General features: G+C 43.3%; 1 protein-coding gene across 4 annotated transcripts in view; it reads right to left on the bottom strand.

Moving 5' to 3' along the window:
* LOC308113968 (IQ motif and SEC7 domain-containing protein 1-like) overlaps positions 1 to 19,272 on the bottom strand; it is a 92,548-nt gene that overhangs the window by 16,792 nt on the left and 56,484 nt on the right. Inside the window, exon 1 of one of the 4 annotated variants that reach the window (XM_080470561.1) lies at positions 2,907 to 2,999. The exons of the other annotated variants lie outside the window; for them this stretch is intronic. Coding sequence (XP_080326687.1) covers positions 2,907 to 2,971 — 65 coding nt within the window. The 5' untranslated portion in view covers positions 2,972 to 2,999. Of the gene's footprint in view, positions 1 to 2,906; positions 3,000 to 19,272 lie in introns of those variants that run through there. 4 annotated transcript variants of the gene reach the window in all.

The raw sequence follows: 19,272 nt of genomic DNA, 5'->3' as shown, positions 1-19,272 counted from the left end.
AGTCTTGTTTAGGTATAATCCCCATTCCATTGTTCTCGCTAATTGCTTGTGTAATTATTTACAACCCAAAATAAATTTGCATTTTAGTTGCTGTAACAGGACAATGCAACTGTAGGACGGAACACAAAACCTCATTTAAACTGAAAACTCGAACTGCATGCTGCTTGTATAATCTCTGGAGTTTGCAGTCTCATCACCCCCCTTGAATCCACAAACAATAAAAACTCCAAAAACAACAATTTCCCAATAAGGCCTGGTTGTTTGCACCTTCATTGCATGTTGTAGAAAGCATTCAGACGGTGGGATCGCAAGTAAATGGAAGACAGAGCTGTGCTTTCAGCTCTGAGGTCATTGAATACACTAAAGAGTGACGTCAGACGCCCATGATGAAGGGAAAAAAGGGTTGGAAAAGAAGAAAGAGCAGCTTTTAAAGGGCTGATATTTTAAGCTACAGTGGGTGTTGGAGGGAAAAAGAGGGAGTGAGCTACAGCAGAGCAGGAAGTTTGGTGACATTAATCCACATTAGAAGCAGGAGTGAATGAAATGGTTTTAAGAGAACTCACAAACTCACATTTTCACATATTTTTTACCAACTGTATGAATAATTCACGTTGGATCGTGGAGCGAGAAACAGGCTGTCGTGTGACTACTTCCCGATAGTGACTATGCAGCACTTGAAATATGATCTAGCTATATTAACACCAACTGTCCGTCCGTCTGGCTCCTTATCCAACAGGATCCCCCGTAAGCAGGCATGGACAAGCACGTCAGCACGGCTGGCAGTGATTTTCAGCCACGGGATCGAGGGATTGGGGGGGGTGGGGGGGGGGGTTTGAGGGGGTTCGACAATCTCTCCCTTTCCTCTCTCCTTCCCCCTCAACACATCCTGAACAAACAGGCCCAGGCCCCTGCCCAGGCCTCAACCCATTCCATCAGTCGGACCTGAGGGAGAAACATTCCTCCATCCCGGAAAAGAGGAGTCACATCTACAGGAGTTCTGGGAATAAAAGAAGGCTAATGAAGTGCAGGCTGGAGCTCAAGAGAAAGAGAGCGCTCCGGCGTGGAACCAGCGCAACTCCCAAACCAAGTCACAAAGCAGTCCACAAACCCAAGCTTAATTCAATTGTGAGCTTCTAAGCAGTTTTGGTTTCTTGAAGTGGGAGCACAAAAAGGAATGAGAATCACCTTAGGGACTATTAAAAAAAAAAAAAAAAAAAAAACAGCATTCGAAACATTTGCACCAGATTAAACTGGAATCAGACCTGTTCCATGAAACGTCTTTTCATTATATTTCGTGTAATTGCCCCTCACTTAAAGGTGTTCAGAAGAAAATAAGGCCAATGCCATTAACTCTGAATGTATGAATGCATAACTGGATTCCCTGCCTCAACCCGTCTGTTTATATACGCGTGTATCTTTTCTGTCTGTGTGTAAACACAGACTCTGAACTGACCGTTCCAATACAATCAAACCGCACTTCAATATCACACAGCTCACCACCCCACACAGAGACGACATGTGCTCCAAGCACAACAAAAGCAGATGTTTTCTCTCATTTCAAGCCGACTCACAGAGCTCATAAATACACACACACACACACACGCACACAAAGGAATAGATATTTCTTTTTCAGGTAGACCACACAGCCGCACATTAATGAAGTCCAGGATTAAAAGGTGAAGAAGCCAGCTGCACTCAGGTGTACCTGTCATTTTAAAACCAATAGCTGCATTAAAGGATGATTTTGTAAAAGCTATAAAAAAAAAAAAAAAAAAAAAAAAAAAAAAGAACACCAGGAGGAGCGAGCTGGAAAATTTATAGTTTGACACAGCTGCAAACAGGAAAGCTGCAGCGGCCAGCAGACTGACAGTATAACTCTTGAGGGTTTCCAGCAGACAGAATATCGCCAGCCGGAGTCTCATAAGACTCAGGGATGATAACTACTGTAAGTTGTACAGTTCAGTTTGAAAGCTTTAGCCTTTGGGTGTCTTTACAAATCATGAGCTGTCATTTGACATTTAAATAGTAGACACTTTTAAACACTTGAGCATATCTATGTTCAATTCTGACCTTAGTTTTTTTTTTTAATATATTTTCACAGCTTTGAGGACACAATGGTTTTTTATTATTTGGATAATCGGATTAATTTTTAAGAGCGATAAATAAGCTGTACTCAGCAACATCTCTCTTACAAAGACAAGAAAATAAAAGCTATTTTGGTGCAGCACATTCGAAACATGCTCAAGTGTGGCGAGTCGGTTGCTATTTTGTAGATGCCACTCGTGTACTTCAGAGATCAATACTACTCCCTTGTTAACTGCCAGGACTCATTCTGTCTGATCAAGTCATCCCACCTCCTTCTCCCTCCTGTCAAGATCCACACAGCAACAACAGCAACACCATCGTTATCCTTCACTAATCAATAATTAAGCCTTCCTGCGTGTTACGCTCAGCACCTGCCCTTGAAGATTCGACTACGAAACAAAAGCAAACAGTCACGGCCATCTAGTGGGAGGGCCGCAACACACCACAAGAATGCCCTTCAAATGTTTGTTTTTTTTTTTTGTTGGGGGGGGGGGGGGGGGGGGGGGGGTGTACAGTAAGACCAAACAGTGTGACAGCTATCACATACAGTGACTCAGAAGAAGGACAGGATCTGTTTTCCACTGTAATGGAGTCAAAACTGGAATGACAAATCACACTTTAAAAATTCATGGGTTCATAGCTTTACTCAGTCAACTTCTACCATGGATTTGGTGGAGTCATACATAAACATGTCACATCCACAAACAAACAAACAGTGTCTATCTACCAAAAACATGACATTCGTAGTTGTCACCTCATCAAGTGACAAAAAAAAACCCGCACTCAGACACACACGTTAGTCACTCTCCTCTTTCTCTTACCAGCCATTCAGCTCCAGCTCCAGCAGGGACTGGGTCTTCTCTGAATTACACTGCAAACACCACATGCTGGCCGGCACTCACAAGTCGGTGTACTCCAAACATCCGTATGTCCCCACCCCCCCCCCTTCACTGGTCCTCATGAAAGCCTAAAAGGTCTCTTCAGCAGACAGACACATCTCAAAAGTGCCATCTGGTGTAGCGTGGCGCGCTCCAGACGCTTCCATTCCTCAGACTGGTGAGAGCAGCTCCCTATAGATGGTAGGCGTACATGGTCAGTGCTAAGTGGCAGTAGACTAACAGATGACTGAAGCTATTTGCCTTTTCTTTTTCTTTTCTTTCGGTCTTCTGTATGCCGAGGCTTGATGGGAGTATAAGGGGGTGGAGGCTGGGAGACAGGGGAGTGCGGGTTTTTCTGCCAGGTCCTGGGCTGTATGGAAGGGGGTGGGGTGCAGGAAAGTGGGTGTGAAAGCGTAGTGGCTCAGGGAAGGAAGAGAGAGAAGGGGACGAAATACCTTATGTGTCGCACGAGGAGGGGACACTCACACTGATCAGGGAGCAGGTGACACAAAACAAAATCAGGTTTTTCAGACGTGCTTTCGGGAAAGTAAATACATGAAGTAAAGGTGCTAAAAACAGGAGGGGGGTGGCAACTTCACCCTCTTAGGCGAGACATGTAGACAGTATGACGAGACACTGGCATAAAGAAAAAGTTGTTCTTGAAGGAAACAGGCTTTTTTGAATGCGTTTGAATGTCAGGAACCTTTTGTTAGCCCTTTTTAGACGGAAGAAAAATGACTTGCTGGATGGCGACGGCAAATAAAAGAGAGCACTTCTATTAATAGAGCCTTTCAGGGCTGAGAAGTGACTGTTAAGATGTGCACTAAGAAAAGGATGAAAAAAGGGAGTCTGTATCTTTCTGGTGCACAGAATCACAACCGGGAGAAGTTGTCCACCTTTACTTCTTTTATTTTCATTCTTCCAGACAGTGCTGTTTAACTTCACGGCTAATCTTACATTGCATAAAAAGCCACACGAGTTTCACCATCAAGGCATCTGAGCTCCAAAACATGCAACAGCGCCCAGAATGACAGCGCCTCATCCTTGGACTTCACAGAGTTGTTAAGACAGGCCAGTGACTAATTGCCCCTCTGAGGGAAGGGGGTTGGGGTAAACTGCCCCCAAGTCAAAGGTATTTTTTATCTAATGACAACAGGCACAGGAAACAGAGGAGAATGGTTCCCACATGGAGCCAGTTTACAGGGACACCAATCATACACACACACACACACACACACACACACACACACACACACACACACACACACACACACACACACACACACACACACACACACACACACACACACACACACACACACACACACACACACACACACACACACACACACACACACACACACACACACACACACACACACACACACACACACACACACACACACACACACACACACACACACACACACACACACACACACACACACACACACACACACACACACACACACACCAGTCTATAGAGGAAGATGCCGAATTCTTCTAATTACAGGCCTGAGCCCCCGAAATGATCACCTTCTCGGGACTGTTTTCGTCTGAGACTTCAAATGAGAGCTGCAGAATGAGAGACAAAGCAAAACAAAGAGTTTCTAAAAGGAGAAAAGAAGGCATACATTTGCATACGTCATGGATCACAGTGGGTATATATTCACAGACTGCTGTGTGTGACTCAGGCAGAATTATTATGTGCAGAAAGGCACACAGACAGCGACTTGGTAACTGATCTATTTCAGTGTGAGACCTTGGCCCTGTACTCTGGTGGCTACAGCTGCTAAAGCCTTGTGGAGCTGCAGACAGTTTGCTCAACTTAGAGATCTCACCCGTCACGCAATCTCGCTACTCCGAGGTTCCAAATACAGGAGGGAGCAAAAATACTTGGAGTTTATTAACTCTAGTATCATCTGTTTACAAGACTTCACCTTGCAGACGTGCATGTAGGCAGAAGTTTAGTTCACAAATGTGTGAATGGTTTTAAATGTTTAATGACAAACTTTTTTTTTTTTTTTTTCCCTCGAAGGGTGGACCACAGAGAGCAGCTCACTGGAGTTTGTTTGTGAAAAGCGCTGCAGGGTGGAGTGGTAGTATAGTGGTTAGCAATTTCACCTCACAGACGGTTCAAATCTGTGCCTGAAGGTGCTTTTCGGTGTGGAATTTGCATGTTCGCCCTTTGCAAATATGGGATTTCTTTTTGGCGGATACACGTATGGATGGATAGACGGATGGACAGATGGATGGACGATACGCAGTGATATTGCTGTGTCACAGTGTTGTTCATAAGCCTATTATTGTTGCAGCATGTTGCTCTGGGGCAACATCAGTTTGATCACTAACATGATCTAATTAGATGAATTCCAGGTAAAGTGGAGCTGTAAACCTTTTCTAAAACTCAGTGAGCCTGGAGCAGTCGTCTCCGCCTGCCTGCCTCCATGCCTCTCTCTTCCTCCTCCACCGTTACGACCCAGTCTAGTCGCCCTGTCTGGTAAAGGCTCACTCCGTCTCCAGAGTTTGGCCTGTGCGGCGCTCTACACTCCAGAGTGATGTCATTGAGAATTCCGAGCAGAGGCCCACTCTCTGCTCATAAAACGGTATTTCTTCAACTCAATACATATGGTTTCTCTGCATTTCATCTCCCACTCTATCACCCCTCCCTCCACTTCAGTTCCAACGCCCTCCCTTCTTTTTCCCCTTTTTGTTTGAAAGCATTGAGCGCTAGATACACGACATCTGGCACAATCCAAAGAGGCATCTACAGGTCAAGTCCACACAAATGCCGTTATCAGGTGCATTCCCACAGTGTAGCACCTGAATACTATCAGGAGGAGGGAAAAATTTGATTTTCCCACTGCAATGAGAATGATAAAAGACAGAGCAGAGGAAAAAGACAGCAAAGGAAACGGCAGGGCGAAGTGGTAGCTTCCTGGAAACTCGGTCCCAAGGTTTCGCTGCGACGTGCACTGTCTGCATGACCTCATACATCGTTTCTTATTATCTGCCTTCGCTGGATAAAGAGCGATTCAAACCTGCGCTAAGAAAGGGAAAATAAAATGAAAACTCAACCCGGGTCTGGTCTGGAAACAATTACAGCCGGCTGATGTCATAGTTTGATACAACAGCATACTAAATGAGATGTAGTGGCCCGGGATTGTTCGTGAACACAGGCGACTTTGTACGGAAAGAAGGAAAAAAAAAAAAATGAAAGAAACACGTTTTTCCTGTAAATTCTCAGGAACAAAGGATTTCTGTGCATAAGAAGGATCTGGCAGCAGATGTATAAATAGAGCTGAAATAGGAGTAATTAAAGGATATGCTGCCTCTGCTCATCACATCCTTGCAGCAAAGCTGGAGCAGATGTGTTGCCTGTGGGATCTGATGGGAATGATCAAAGATCATCAGTGGCAAGTGATGTCTGAAAATCTTTTCTCTCCTGCGCTCCGTGTGTATCACTGTAGTAAGTCGTAGTAGAAAGTTTCAGTCTGGATGAGAATCTGTTGGTCCAGATGTAGGGAAACTCAAGGCAAGAGTTCAGGAGATTATTTTTGTATTTTTTAATTTTAGCAACATTGAAACAATAAAATGTTTTCACAATGTTCGATATAAGGAATGTATTTGTAGTGCTGACTAGATTTGGAATATTGTCAGACCCAAGGTAATTCAAAGTGCTTTACAAGATTTGAAAAAAAACAACAATAAAATGGAACATTTAACTAATCTATGACTGTTTTGCTCACTTTGAGAAAGATTATTGGCATTTTAGTAGAAATACTTATATTTAATCTTATAGTTTGATCACTGTTTGTGTTGGACTCAATCTAGAAGAACAACAATAGCCAGTGGGATCAGAGCACATTAAAGTAACACCTGATCAGCATGAATACAGGAAGATGGGTGAAGGTTTGCTCCTCAGTCTTTTCTGGGTGGAGGTTCTCTTGTTCTCAGAGTGTTTGAGTGGGTGTCCGCTGGTTTTCCTCTCACATTCCAGGAACATATGCAAGTCAGGTGGAGACGGACAGCTGTACTAAAATATGAATGTTCAAGGGCATTTCTCTGCCAGCCTTGAAATGACAACTTTCCACTTTAGGGCTTTGGCCCATGGGATTTTTTTTAAAAAGATGTAATTCATGTTGATTTCAGTATAAAACTAAGGTGTAATGGTTGTCTGTCCATTCAATTTCAAAGAGATCTTAATTCTGTATTTTCGCAAATGAGGCCTGTGTTTCAAAGTCCCTTTAAAATTTTGAATAAAATCGAAAGGAATGATTCTTTTCACAGCTCAACCATAAATCTGTGCTTATTTCAACCATGTCTTTTTAAAATTGATCTCATGTGACTGTGACTAGCACAACACCCCTGATTACATGGACGTCATCTCCCTCTTTTCTCCCCCTCCCTCCATTTATGCAGAATGCAAATAGAGGTCGTGCATTGTCTACACTTTGCTGCATTACAAAAGGGTTCAGTTTAACTATTTACAATATTTTCCAGTCACCGTGTTTTCTCTGGAGCTCTTCACTGCAAGCCCCTCCTCTCCACAGAAACATACTATAGCACTGTTCTCCCCTGCTAAAAATAGACCCATGTGAGGTGACACGCTTTGGTAAACACTGTGAGGGAGACAGTACTGTGAAGAAGAAGACAAAAAGTGGAGATGATTACAGCCGGATGGCTGCCGAGTGCCCTGCTGATTTCATCTCATTTTCCGTAGGTTTTATGATTGTAGCACAATATGATGAGCGGAGTTTCTCAATGACACTGTAACATTGCGAGGGCAGAAAACAGTGCAGGACTCAGGCGGCGTTCCCCAGTGGTTTGTGCTCGGAGCAGCCACGACTGTAAATGTGTCAAAGGCCAGAGCGAGTATAAATACCCGCGGAGGCCATACGGGCCCCGGGAGTTCATTACCGCAACCATAACGACAAAACAGACCTGACAAAGCCATCACATGATGGCACCCAGTCCGCAGAGGGCCTGCCAGAGTGATATCGCCACCCACTGGTAAGGAGCGATACTACACAACGGGAGAAGCCATCAGGCAGTGATATCACTCGGCATGGGTGAGGTCAGACATGTTTGTTACATCTTGGTGCTTCTGAAGAACGGAGCCACTCTACCCCCGTGACAGAGTAGCTTGTTTATCTAGATGAGAGATGTTAGTGGGTGAGTTGGGGAGGGGGGGGGGGGGATCTATTTGAGGCTTAGCATACTTACACCTGTCTCTACTCACACAGGGGAAAGTCTTGTAGTTCACAACATGCACCATAGGTCACAGCAAAGATGAGTTTCAACATATGCAATGATATTTTAAAGCATTTTCCCCTGCATAGATGAATGAGTTTCTTTACTGAATGGTTCATTGTTTACCTTATTCAACTTTTATTGCTAAATGTGTGACTAGTTATGAGTGCAAATGGCAATTTACCTCGATATCAATACGTTTTTTTTAATCCTTAACAGTAAATGTGCACATTTTAAAATCCAAACTGAAGCTGTATCTGAAGTTTCCATCCGCTTTCAATCTTTCTAAAGCTGCGCAACCCTTGCTTAAGTGTCTGTTTCCTGCTGAATAGGACTACAGTGGCCGATCAATCATTAAACTAGACCAGTGATTCCTGCAACATCAGCCAAACACTCCTAAAAAAAAAAATACATCTTTCTGCTTTCCGGACTTCCAACAGCCATCCATCAGCACTAACCTGCAGGAAAATAAAAGCATATCCATCCTCTCACATAAACCAGACTACGGTCCAAAAATAATTGTGTGTGTGTGTGTGTGTGTGTGTGTGTGTGTGTGTGTGTGTGTGTGTGTGTGTGTGTGTGTGTGTGTGTGTGTGCGTCACTGCAATCATTTTAGAGCTACAAGCTAAATGACATCACTGAAGTGGGTAAATTGACTGTAAGGCTTGCAATGATAATTGCCATTTCAATCAGATCCCATTCATCGCGGACTGCTTCAGCGATCAGATAAACAGCTGATGATCTTGAACATGTTGTGTTGCCCAATCAGTCACATCACTCACACGTTTTCATTAGCCGTCAAGCATTAAATGATGTTATGGTATTGAGCTGATTGTAGAGTCATTACGGTTCTCAGACAGTGTGAATGGCTTTGAAAAGATGTATTGTCTTGAATACATAACAAATTATATGGGTGTGTACGGCACTTTTACAGTAGATCCAACTTTTCCCAGCCGATATATAATCCACTGGTGTGGCTTCAATATGAAGAGAAACCGATAAAAGGAGGAAACACCAATGAAAACCTCAACATTCCTGTAATGCTCAGACTGTCTATATTCTGTCACTCTCCACACGCAGCTGCTCAATTACTTTAGCCCAGCTTTCCTCAATTTGTGTTCCATAGCGCCTGAACCGCACAGTCAGGACTGCTGCGCTCTGCCGCCCAACCAGGGCAAGGCCAACCGAGCCTCCATGGCATCCAAAATCAACAACATAAACACTTCAGCTCCTGAGCCCTGAGGAGCCTCCGTGAGCCGCTCCCAGCTCGGCCCTCTACACTGGCACAAGTCGCTGTTTGTGTTGGCACCGCATGTGAACGCAGCCAGTCTCATGTCTGCTCAATCACACCTTTACAGTCTTCGATTGGAGATTACAGACACTGACATGTTGCCATTTGGTGACCACCATAATATGTTAAATAATCTGTCTTTTTCATTGGGATCTGCAACCCAGACCCACCATCTTGAGAGCTTGAAAGATTCATTTCAAACTGCGCTCCACTTGGAAGAGAAAGCACAGAGTATTTCATTTTAATGTCCCTCATTAGGCTGACAGGGAAGGAATTATTCAGGAAACATAATGTTATTTCAGGGGAAAGTGCCCAAAACTGCAGGACTGAATACAGATGTGGGGAAATGAAAGCAGCTATGAGTGTCGTGATGCGGTGCGCAGACACTGTTAAGTCACCCGGCGATACACTGTTGGAATAGGAAGAGAGCTCCGACAATAAAAACACATTTCATTCTTATTTCAAGCTTAGCTACACCACGGGAAAACAATTTTATTCAACAGAAGCTAATCTAGAAGAGGTTTCCATTATTAATTCGTTGACACATAACTTTTTCTTTATTTCTCTGAGAAACAAGACTAGTTATAAAACCCAGCAGCTGAAGCAAAACTACTGTGTCAGGATCCGAGCTTCCGAAGGAAATCCTGACTGTCATGTTTACTTTAACTTTTTTTTTTTTTTTAAACTGTTCACATCCAAGCAGCAAAAAGAAAAGGGTGATGAGAGCTGCTCCCAGCTTCAAAGAAAACCTGATCACATGTGTTTAAATATTAATCCAAAGCCACAGCTGAAAGCACCTCGACAATGAAAGCTGGATTGAACTAGAAATAATTCATGATCCCACATCCCTGGGTTATATTGTTGATCGCCATGACCCCTCCTGCCCCAGCTGGAAGTTGGACCCTGGGCTGGGCTGTCCGCCTGGGGCTGGGAGTGGAGGTCATGGTTTGTAGGTCTTAACAGTGAGCTTTAAGTTTAGAATATAACAAAAACATGAATAGTGGACCGGCCAGTGAAGTTTTTCTGTCTCAGAGCAACAGAGACCAGCAGGAAGCAATCAATCACAGAACAAAAGCAGAGAGATAACGCAGTCATCCTCGCTCTACGTTCCTCTTTCCTCGCAAACGCAAGAGGAAGCTGAGGAAACCTTTTGTGCAGGTCACAGGAGTGCTGAGGAATGGATTCATGTTGACATATTCCAGTGGAACAAGATATCCTGAGTATGCAAGTTCCATTCATACCACGTTTCCACAAGACCTGCTTGGTGCAAGTCAGCAGATCTTATATTTCAACGCGTGCTCCATTCAGACAGGCTGGGCAGAGCACGAAACCTGGCGTTACAGAGCGGGCGAGACGTTCAGAGAATAACAAGCAGACTGAAATTCATGATAACGACCCCTCGAGGAGGAGTCACACTCGGCTATGTTTATTGTTTCATTTCCCCGAATCCTCGTGAGGCCGTCACACGGAGGGATCGAGATTAACTCGCATCTCTATGACACAGTACCTGACGGCACTTGATGATATTCGACTCATTTAATTTACTCTGTTACCCTCCATTTCATGGTTTTCAGCAGAAACTGAAAGTCAATAACAGCAAAAGTCCTTCAGGAGGTCGGTGAAGGAGCCTGCTGCCCGTGTCATAAATCAACATTAATACAAACCTTTCAACAGAACAGCACCGGAATAAGAAAAGATGAATTCTTGTCATTACAAAGGAATAGATTTCAAATGTTGCGTAAATCTGTCTGCTGCCTTGGCTCCATCCCGGGAGGTTTGATGCACGCTCCATAAAGCTTACTGTTGTATTGACTGATGGTCCATCCAGGGTCTCTGGGTGCCGCAGTGCATATTGATCTGAAGCCCCTAAATTACTTATTAGAACCATCCTGTTTCTCGGAGCCCATCAGGATAACAAACTAGCTCTTTAAGCTGATTTTCTCGATCTGGAATTGTAATGATGTGAGGGAATGAAAGTTTCAGCAAAAGTGACCAAGTCTTAATCAGTGTGAGAAAACAACAGAAGCACTTTATACTGACACTTATTCAAAAACGCAAAAACAAAAAAACTATTCTTATTTTCTGTCATTCACTCTTCCAAAAATATACAGGCTTGAACGAGGACGTGGAAATCTAAGAGGGCGTAAGGGATGTTTTTCTACCTCCCATTTTCTGGGTCGAATCTTTCCCTGAGTAATTGAGGGTGTAACAGGGAGGCTGACGTGTCTCAGCATGCAGGTTTTGGTTTCCTTTAACCGACTAAAAACCGGACAAATTGTGTAATTTTAATCAACTGAACTTCTGAACAGCCTCGGGCTAGCAATGAAAAAGCCAGTAGGCTGCGTCAAGAGAGAGAAATTCTCACACCCACATACAATCGATGACTGACAAAAAAAAATTTGGTTTTGGTGGAGCTCATTTCCTCACATTGCCCCTGCCATCCAATCACAGCAGAAACCCTTCATATTAAACCACATATGAGTTGGGTGTGCTACATACACGAGACCCACATGTGCATTCCAGATGGATTGTTCATTTCTAAGTAATACAAATATCAAATAGCTCAGCCAGACTTAGTATTAGAAGAAACAATATTTATTTGTATTTAACCTTCATAGTTAACGTCATAGAACTAGAGCCCGAAGAGCTGCTGGAGGTCAGGAGTCTTTCTCAGAAATCCTGCCGGTACTGCGAATTAAACCGCCAAACACTTGCATCTCTCACCTCCAATCCACCACTGTATTGATGAGTGACTTACCGAGCACATTCAACACTTTATGCACACTTTAGAAAATATATAGATGTGGCTGCTTCAAAATGCTTGTGAAGGCTTGTGTTGTGTTAAAGGGAACACATTACAGTCAGTCAATATCAGCTTTTCTGGATGCTTTATCATCCCAGCTGTTCAACAAATCCTCTGGAAATAAGGTCAACTGTCAGATTGTTGGAGGATGCTGTGCAACAATAATCACTTAGTGCCAGCTGAGAGGAGAAGGATGAGTAAGGAGCATACATCTGATATTAGAGTAACATCTTTTCTTTTGCCTTGTAGGATCTGTCCATGTGTTTGGAGCTCAGCGCCAACAGGAGGGCCGGTGTGAGCGTGACAGGTTACATTATTGTCTGCCGGACCTCCTGTTGAAACACATAAACATCTGTTCAGCAGAAGCTATAATGCTTTCAGGAGAGATCAGCTTCTCAGCGGCATGTTTAAGCAGCTTTGAGATCCTATTTCAAATGTTTTCCCCGTGTGGACACAACGCAGGATAATGAGCAAAAGTCTCCAGAAAAGCCAGTTCACCGTTTTTACCATTACACTGCATTTAATGATGCAACCCTTAGGAATTCTGTGTAATAAAAAAAAAAAAAAAAGAAAGAAAAAAAAAAAAGCTATTGTGATTCATAGATGCTGCACGCTGCCTAATTGTCTCAGAGGGGAATTCTACCTTTTATTTGCTGTCCGTGTAAAAACGTAGCTCAGCAACATCCTGCACCAGGGCAACAGGATGACAATGCATGTGACTCGGTGGAGGGTAAACAGTACAGAGCTCGAGGAGACGGGCGCGATGGACAAGGACAGAGAGACAAGGAATGAGCAGCATGTGATGTACAGAGGGGCCAAAGTGTGCATACATTCAGTACAGTGCAGCTCTGTTTTCTCTCGTGTTTGGTTAGACTGATCAGCGAGAGGACGTCTCACGCTCTGTGCATCTAATAGGGCCTAATGATGTCCTCACTAAGCCATCTATTCTCTTAGCGGGCCTAATGAGAGGAGGTCTGAGTGGAGACTCTTCATGGACAAATGATGCAAACAGATCCGCAATCAGCAAAAGGTCCCGCTATAGGTTTCATTGAACGCACATCAGCAGGATGCATGTCAGCAGCAGGACAATCAGCGGGAACGTGTTGGAAATCAAAGACACACTAATGCTGGACGAGGAGTTTTGAGATTTGCCTGCACACATGCCAAAGAAAAGTTGTTGTTTTTTTACAACAGATGGACACGTTTTTCAAGTGATATTTTTTAATACGTGGTTTGAAATAAAAGACTGAGGACGATTAATATTTCAATACTTTTTTGTAGCTTTTACATGTGGGCAGGCATTTCTGTTCCTGGCAGAGTGGTTCAAACAGGCATGTGCAGATAATCCTCCATCTTTCTCCTGTTTTAAGATTTGTTTTACTTTTTAAAAACATTTTTATATATATTTTTTTTACTTTTTCTTTAAATTAATTAATATGTCTGAATTTACTTTATGTCAGCCTAATAGTTTTGTTGTAGAGTCATTTTTTCCATCACAATTCTTTTAAAAGTTTCACTCATACATGTTATGTTTAATTCAACTGTTTTGCATGGACATTAGTCTCTATATGCATATACATATTGTCGTGTGTACATTTAAACACATATTGTACATATATGTGGCTTATATGAATGTTTGCTTCAAATTTTGCGTTTAGTGACTTTGTCATGCGCGCACACAATGTGTGACCAGCTGATCTCAAACTTGTTTTTGGGGTGTAGGATGACTCCCGGGGCTCCACAGACTCAAATCCAGGACTTTCTTGCGGTGTGGGGAGAGAGCTAACCACTACACCACTGAGCAATCCATGAAGAATAACCCTCTGACTGAACTTCAAACATACTGAAAGCCTCTCTAGACAAGAAGCTTGATTACTAAGCATGATCACAAAATGTTATTTCAGTGACAATGAAGAGAGAAGATGAAGACAAAACAAAAACATCAGCCTGTCAGAGCTCTGGAATAGATGCTTAAATGCATAGAAAATCATGATAAAGACGTGTTTTGACTCAAAAGATACAAACAACTCTTCCCCTTTGCTCTCTGTTCCTCTTGACAGCGTGAGCGTGACATCAGACTACAGTGCAGTGGCACCCCAGTGTACGAGCTTCAACAGCTCCGTGCTGCTTTTTCTCACACAAATACAAGTTTAATGCTCACACACTCATCTCCAACACTTGTTCCCTTTAAGTTTCTTAACATAACCCACCACCCCATCCCCCCCCCCAAAATAATAATATAGAATGAATAATGAAGAAATTAAGTAGAAAAATTAAGAATGTCATCATTTTGGAGTGATAAATTACATTTTAATGTTCAATCATGCATGCATACTGGTGTGTGACACACCTGCAGTGCAGAGTAATGTATGCAGCTGCTATACCTCCAATGAGAACTTGCACAGCCGGAGAGATCACACACATGCACCCTCAGAGCAGAGCCCACCTACCTCCATACATCTGCCTCCAGGTTGGCCCATACTGTATCAAACAAGATCCGCGCTCTAATGATAAATCCCTACTGCTCTTTGCCGGAGCTACAGTGGACCTGTCAGACACGAGAGAAAGGGAACCTCCATGTGACTGATTTACTCTCCACTAATCAGTACGTACCACCACCCCCCCCATCAAATGCCAATGAAAAGAGGAGGCTCTCTCCACACACCGAGCCCCCTCCCCCTGTGTCAGCTGTGTCCCTCACAGCCTCGCTCGTCCTTTGAATCGCTCCCTTCTTTCATTTGCCGGTCTGTTTCTCTTCCCCTTTCCAGCCATCAGCTGTCTGTTCACTCTCACCTCCAAACATGCCTCTGCCCTCATCTGTGGTCATTTATTCAGCTGCTGTGCTGATGTTCGCGGTTCAGCGAGGACATGTTCTAAGTCTGTGTGATGAAGCTCTGCAAGGTCACAGATTGTATTTTCTTTTAACTGCCTCTTTAGGACACATGGTGTTGCCAAAGGGAAGATCTGGTCTCTCGACCAGAACACATCCTCAGACAGTTAGGGCATGATGCAGTTAGATAACAGGTTGTCCAACAACCCTTTTGCATCTATGGTGAAAAAATAAGAATTATGTCTGGCTGGTTAACTTGTTTTAGTGGCCAAGAGCAATCAGAAACAAGCCACTTGCATTCAGAAAAGAAAAGATCATTTATTATGAAGGTACTCGCAAGACATTTCTGTGCAGTGATCCATAGAAAGAGTGACCCCTCCCACCCCCCCCTTAAAAAAAAGCATGAATCAAATTGTGTGATTCAACAGAAAATGAAACCTGTGAGCCAGGTTCATTTCCTTTGTTGCTTTCTGTATTTTGTGATTGAGGTCTAAAGTCTTCATTCTTATCCCATCAAAAAGTAGTTCTCCTTCCAGGTGAAAATTATTATTACATCAAAACAGTTAAGTAAAGCTTGGCAGTAAAACTCAGCAGCAGCTATCTGGGAGAGAAGCCAGAGACGCAGGCTACAGGGCTGCAGAAGCCTCTGTGGGACTCCTGACAAGGAAAGAGCCCCATCTGCCTCCATTTGTCTTACCTACTCTCACTGATGGCTCACAGTGGAATTCAGGACCCCTTTTATGACTGAAAGCATCTCCCATTGTTTAATTTCTTAGCTCTCTGCCCTTGACTTACTCACAGTGGATGCTCGAGATCGTTTGACTCTGTGGCCGTTATCAAGCGGGCAACTTTTCCCGGATTCTGGGTTTTGTTGTGAAAAATGCGGTCAAAGCCACAGACTATCCACGCAGTGGGAGGGAGATTAACATAAGACCTCTATCAAGTAGTCACAGGAGATTTTTCTCAGTCCTTGAGGCTGTTGCCTGTCAGGAAGTCTCTGAACCAACAGATGGCGCTGGTGTACAGTGCACTGTGCATAGGACTAGAGTTCAGGGATATATGAATGACTAACTCCTCTTTATGAGGACAGGGAACAGAAAGAAGACAGGAAAGAGGAGCTGCAATGGGAGTTTTATTGTTCTATAAAGGAAGACAAAATGAGCAGAGAAAGGACTTAGAGGAAGGGAGACACAAAGTGAAGGAATTTATTCAAAGCCCTAAAGAGCTTCAGAGGGACATGTTCATGTCTTCATTAGGGTACTGGGCCATTTTCAAAGTCTCATTTGTCAGAAATAACTCCAACAATGGAGCATTTTCAAGCTCAAAAATCCCCCAGAGGATACAACAGGCAGGTTGCTAGAAACATTAGTTAACCTCACATGCATGTTGTTTTGTGATCGGTGCTGGATATAACCAACACACATAGAGAGAACATGCAAACTCCACACAAAGTCTGCGATCTTATCAATAGAAGAGGCAACAGCACTAACCACTGTGCCACCGTGCCGCTTTTGAAACCACCAATAAGATGAAAAATCATCCTGATGCATCCAGATGCTGGAAGAAATGGCAGGATTACTTTCCAGTCTTCTGTGGGTGTTTTGTGGGTCACTTCTCCTCCTACAGTTTCTATTTAATTTTGACCATTTGAGTGCATTTCCACATAATTTTAAGCTATGGAAATGACATTATTGAATCTGTTGCGTGGTTAAAGTTTCAAAGTAATGTTTTAAAACCAGCTGATCAGGAAGGTTTTTATGAACTCAAACATAGATGTCACCTGCTGTCCAGATTAAATCTTCTGGTATTCTGATACATTTTTGTGTGTCCCGATGTGCTTCATATCCCCACCATTCCCAAGGATGATATCACAAAGTTTGGGGCCATGGTACGTGAAAATATAATCCCTTAAACTTCCTCTTAGCAATTACCGGTAATAGGTGGCGCTATGATTATGAATGGACATCAGCGTATGGACGTGTTCAGGGCAGCACTGTGATGACACGCGTGAAGTTTCAGGCAGTTCGCAGCATGTAGAGCAGAGTTACACATCCCTTTCTGTTTCATGGCGAACCTTCATATTCATTGGCGTGCCATGCCTTTTGAAATTATAGTTACATTTTGATCAGAAAGGCCTGTTGTATAAACTGGCCAGATTTCAGGCCTCTACTTACCCCCAAGAGGATTGTGTTTCACGCCTTTCAAGCATAACGCAAAATGGCGGACTTCCTGTTGGGTTTAGAGTATGTGTGTCTGACGTTGTTATGCAGCTTGACGTGCTGCACATGTCTACCAAATTTCTTGGACATAGGTGAAACATGTTAAACGTGTTGCATTTAGTAGATGTTACAATTGTGAAAACAATGTAGGGGGCGCTATGGAGCCATGTTGCCAGACACGTGCACAATGACCATACATTTTGAAATTGTTCGCCACTTCTGATGTGTGTGTAAATTTTCAAAGATTTGAGCACGTTTTGGCCGTCATAAATACAGCAGTTGGTGCAGCAGATGAAAGTGAAATAATATAATAATGATAGTCTCTTGCATTCCATTAGGGTCTTGAAAAGCTCTGCTCGGGCTTGGACCCTGATTATTTCATGATTGTGCATCAATCTTAAATATTGACAACATCTGTATGTTATGAATGAACTTATGAAAAAAAACACAAAAAAAAAAACATAATTGAGGAGCAATAAAGTCACTTTGATAACCTGAATGATCCCCTCATTTATTCACTCTTCGTGGATCATGCAGTGAAAGCAGAATTGATAACAATTGCATGCACGTGCTCAGATCTCTGAGGCCAGTTGTCAAGGCAACAGCTCCGGCTGACAGAAGAGAAAGTGCTGTCCATACCGCTGCAGGATATAGTTTATGCTTGCACACAAAACATAGGCCCCGATTTACACACAGCTCAAAGCAATTAGGATGAACATTTAACATTTAACTTTAATGGCTGTTTACCAGTCACAGTCCCAGCCTGCCCGGCTGCATGGTGATTTCACTCTCACGCGGGAACGCGTGCTAACTTCACATTTCATGAGGGGTCTTACAATGCATGCAAGAAAGATCCAGTTGATGCTCAAACATTAAGAGATCAAAAATTCTCATTTCTGACTTTTAATGACATTAACAAATAGAGGGACATAAAACCGAGTCTCAAAATGCCCTTTCTCAGCATAAACGAGCCATGTTCTAATGATATAAGCATTAGGGATCTTGCCCAATTACATTTTAATGTTTAGCTTTCTGCCAAAAGCAGTATTTTATCTATTAATTCACCAATGCGATGTAATAGGAGAGCAAGGTGAGCACCCCCAAAGGGATCACTCTGTTTTATAGAGTGGCTGTGCTGTTGTGCCATTATCAACTCCCCCTGTCCCCCGACCCCATCCCACCGTGCTCAGTCCCAACATAAATCAAAGCACACTCTGGATAATGAGGGGGCCTGCTTTGTCACCGAAAAAAGTGCTGGTGGATTAGCAGCAATTACCAACCTGAGCTCTGGAGGCTTGACTTGTTTACTGTACTGTTACTGTACAGTAAAGCAGGTACAGGCCTGTGTATATATATATATATAGCTGCCTACTCCTACATTCAACATTTAGAACAATGTGGTTATTGCACACAAACAGACTGTGCACTTATGCCATGTGCTGTTGTACATGCACAGATGTGAGGACCACAAGGTGCAGAGTGTGTATAAGAGCTGCAGTGCAGCACCATGAGCTCATCATTCTTCTCTTCTCCCCCACCCTCCTCCCTCACTACCCCCCATCTCACCCCTCCTCTTGCTCGCCATTACATAAGTTAATGCAGCACACACCCTCATTATTCTCCAGGCAGGCGCTGTGAAGAGATGCAAAGGAATATGTCATCAAAAGTTGAAAAATGGCAAGAATGAAAAAAAAAAAACAAATGCAAGGGAAAGAGAAAGAGCACATTCGCCTTTCTGTGGCTCTCGCAGTGTCCCTCTGATCACAACCGGCAGATCGGAGGGCGCACATATTTTGGCCCGGCTTTAATCACATCCGTGAACATGGACAGACATCACGGAGAACATTGTGCAATTTCCCCAAATATGTATTTCTTCTTGGGCTGTGAGCACATTCCCCTCATCAGACACCTCA

Source organism: Lipophrys pholis (assembly GCF_963383615.2).
Source record: "Lipophrys pholis genome assembly, chromosome: 8".
Taxonomy (NCBI): domain Eukaryota; kingdom Metazoa; phylum Chordata; class Actinopteri; order Blenniiformes; family Blenniidae; genus Lipophrys; species Lipophrys pholis.
Note: the sequence above shows the minus strand (reverse complement) of the source record. Positions and strands in the feature narration are given on the sequence as shown.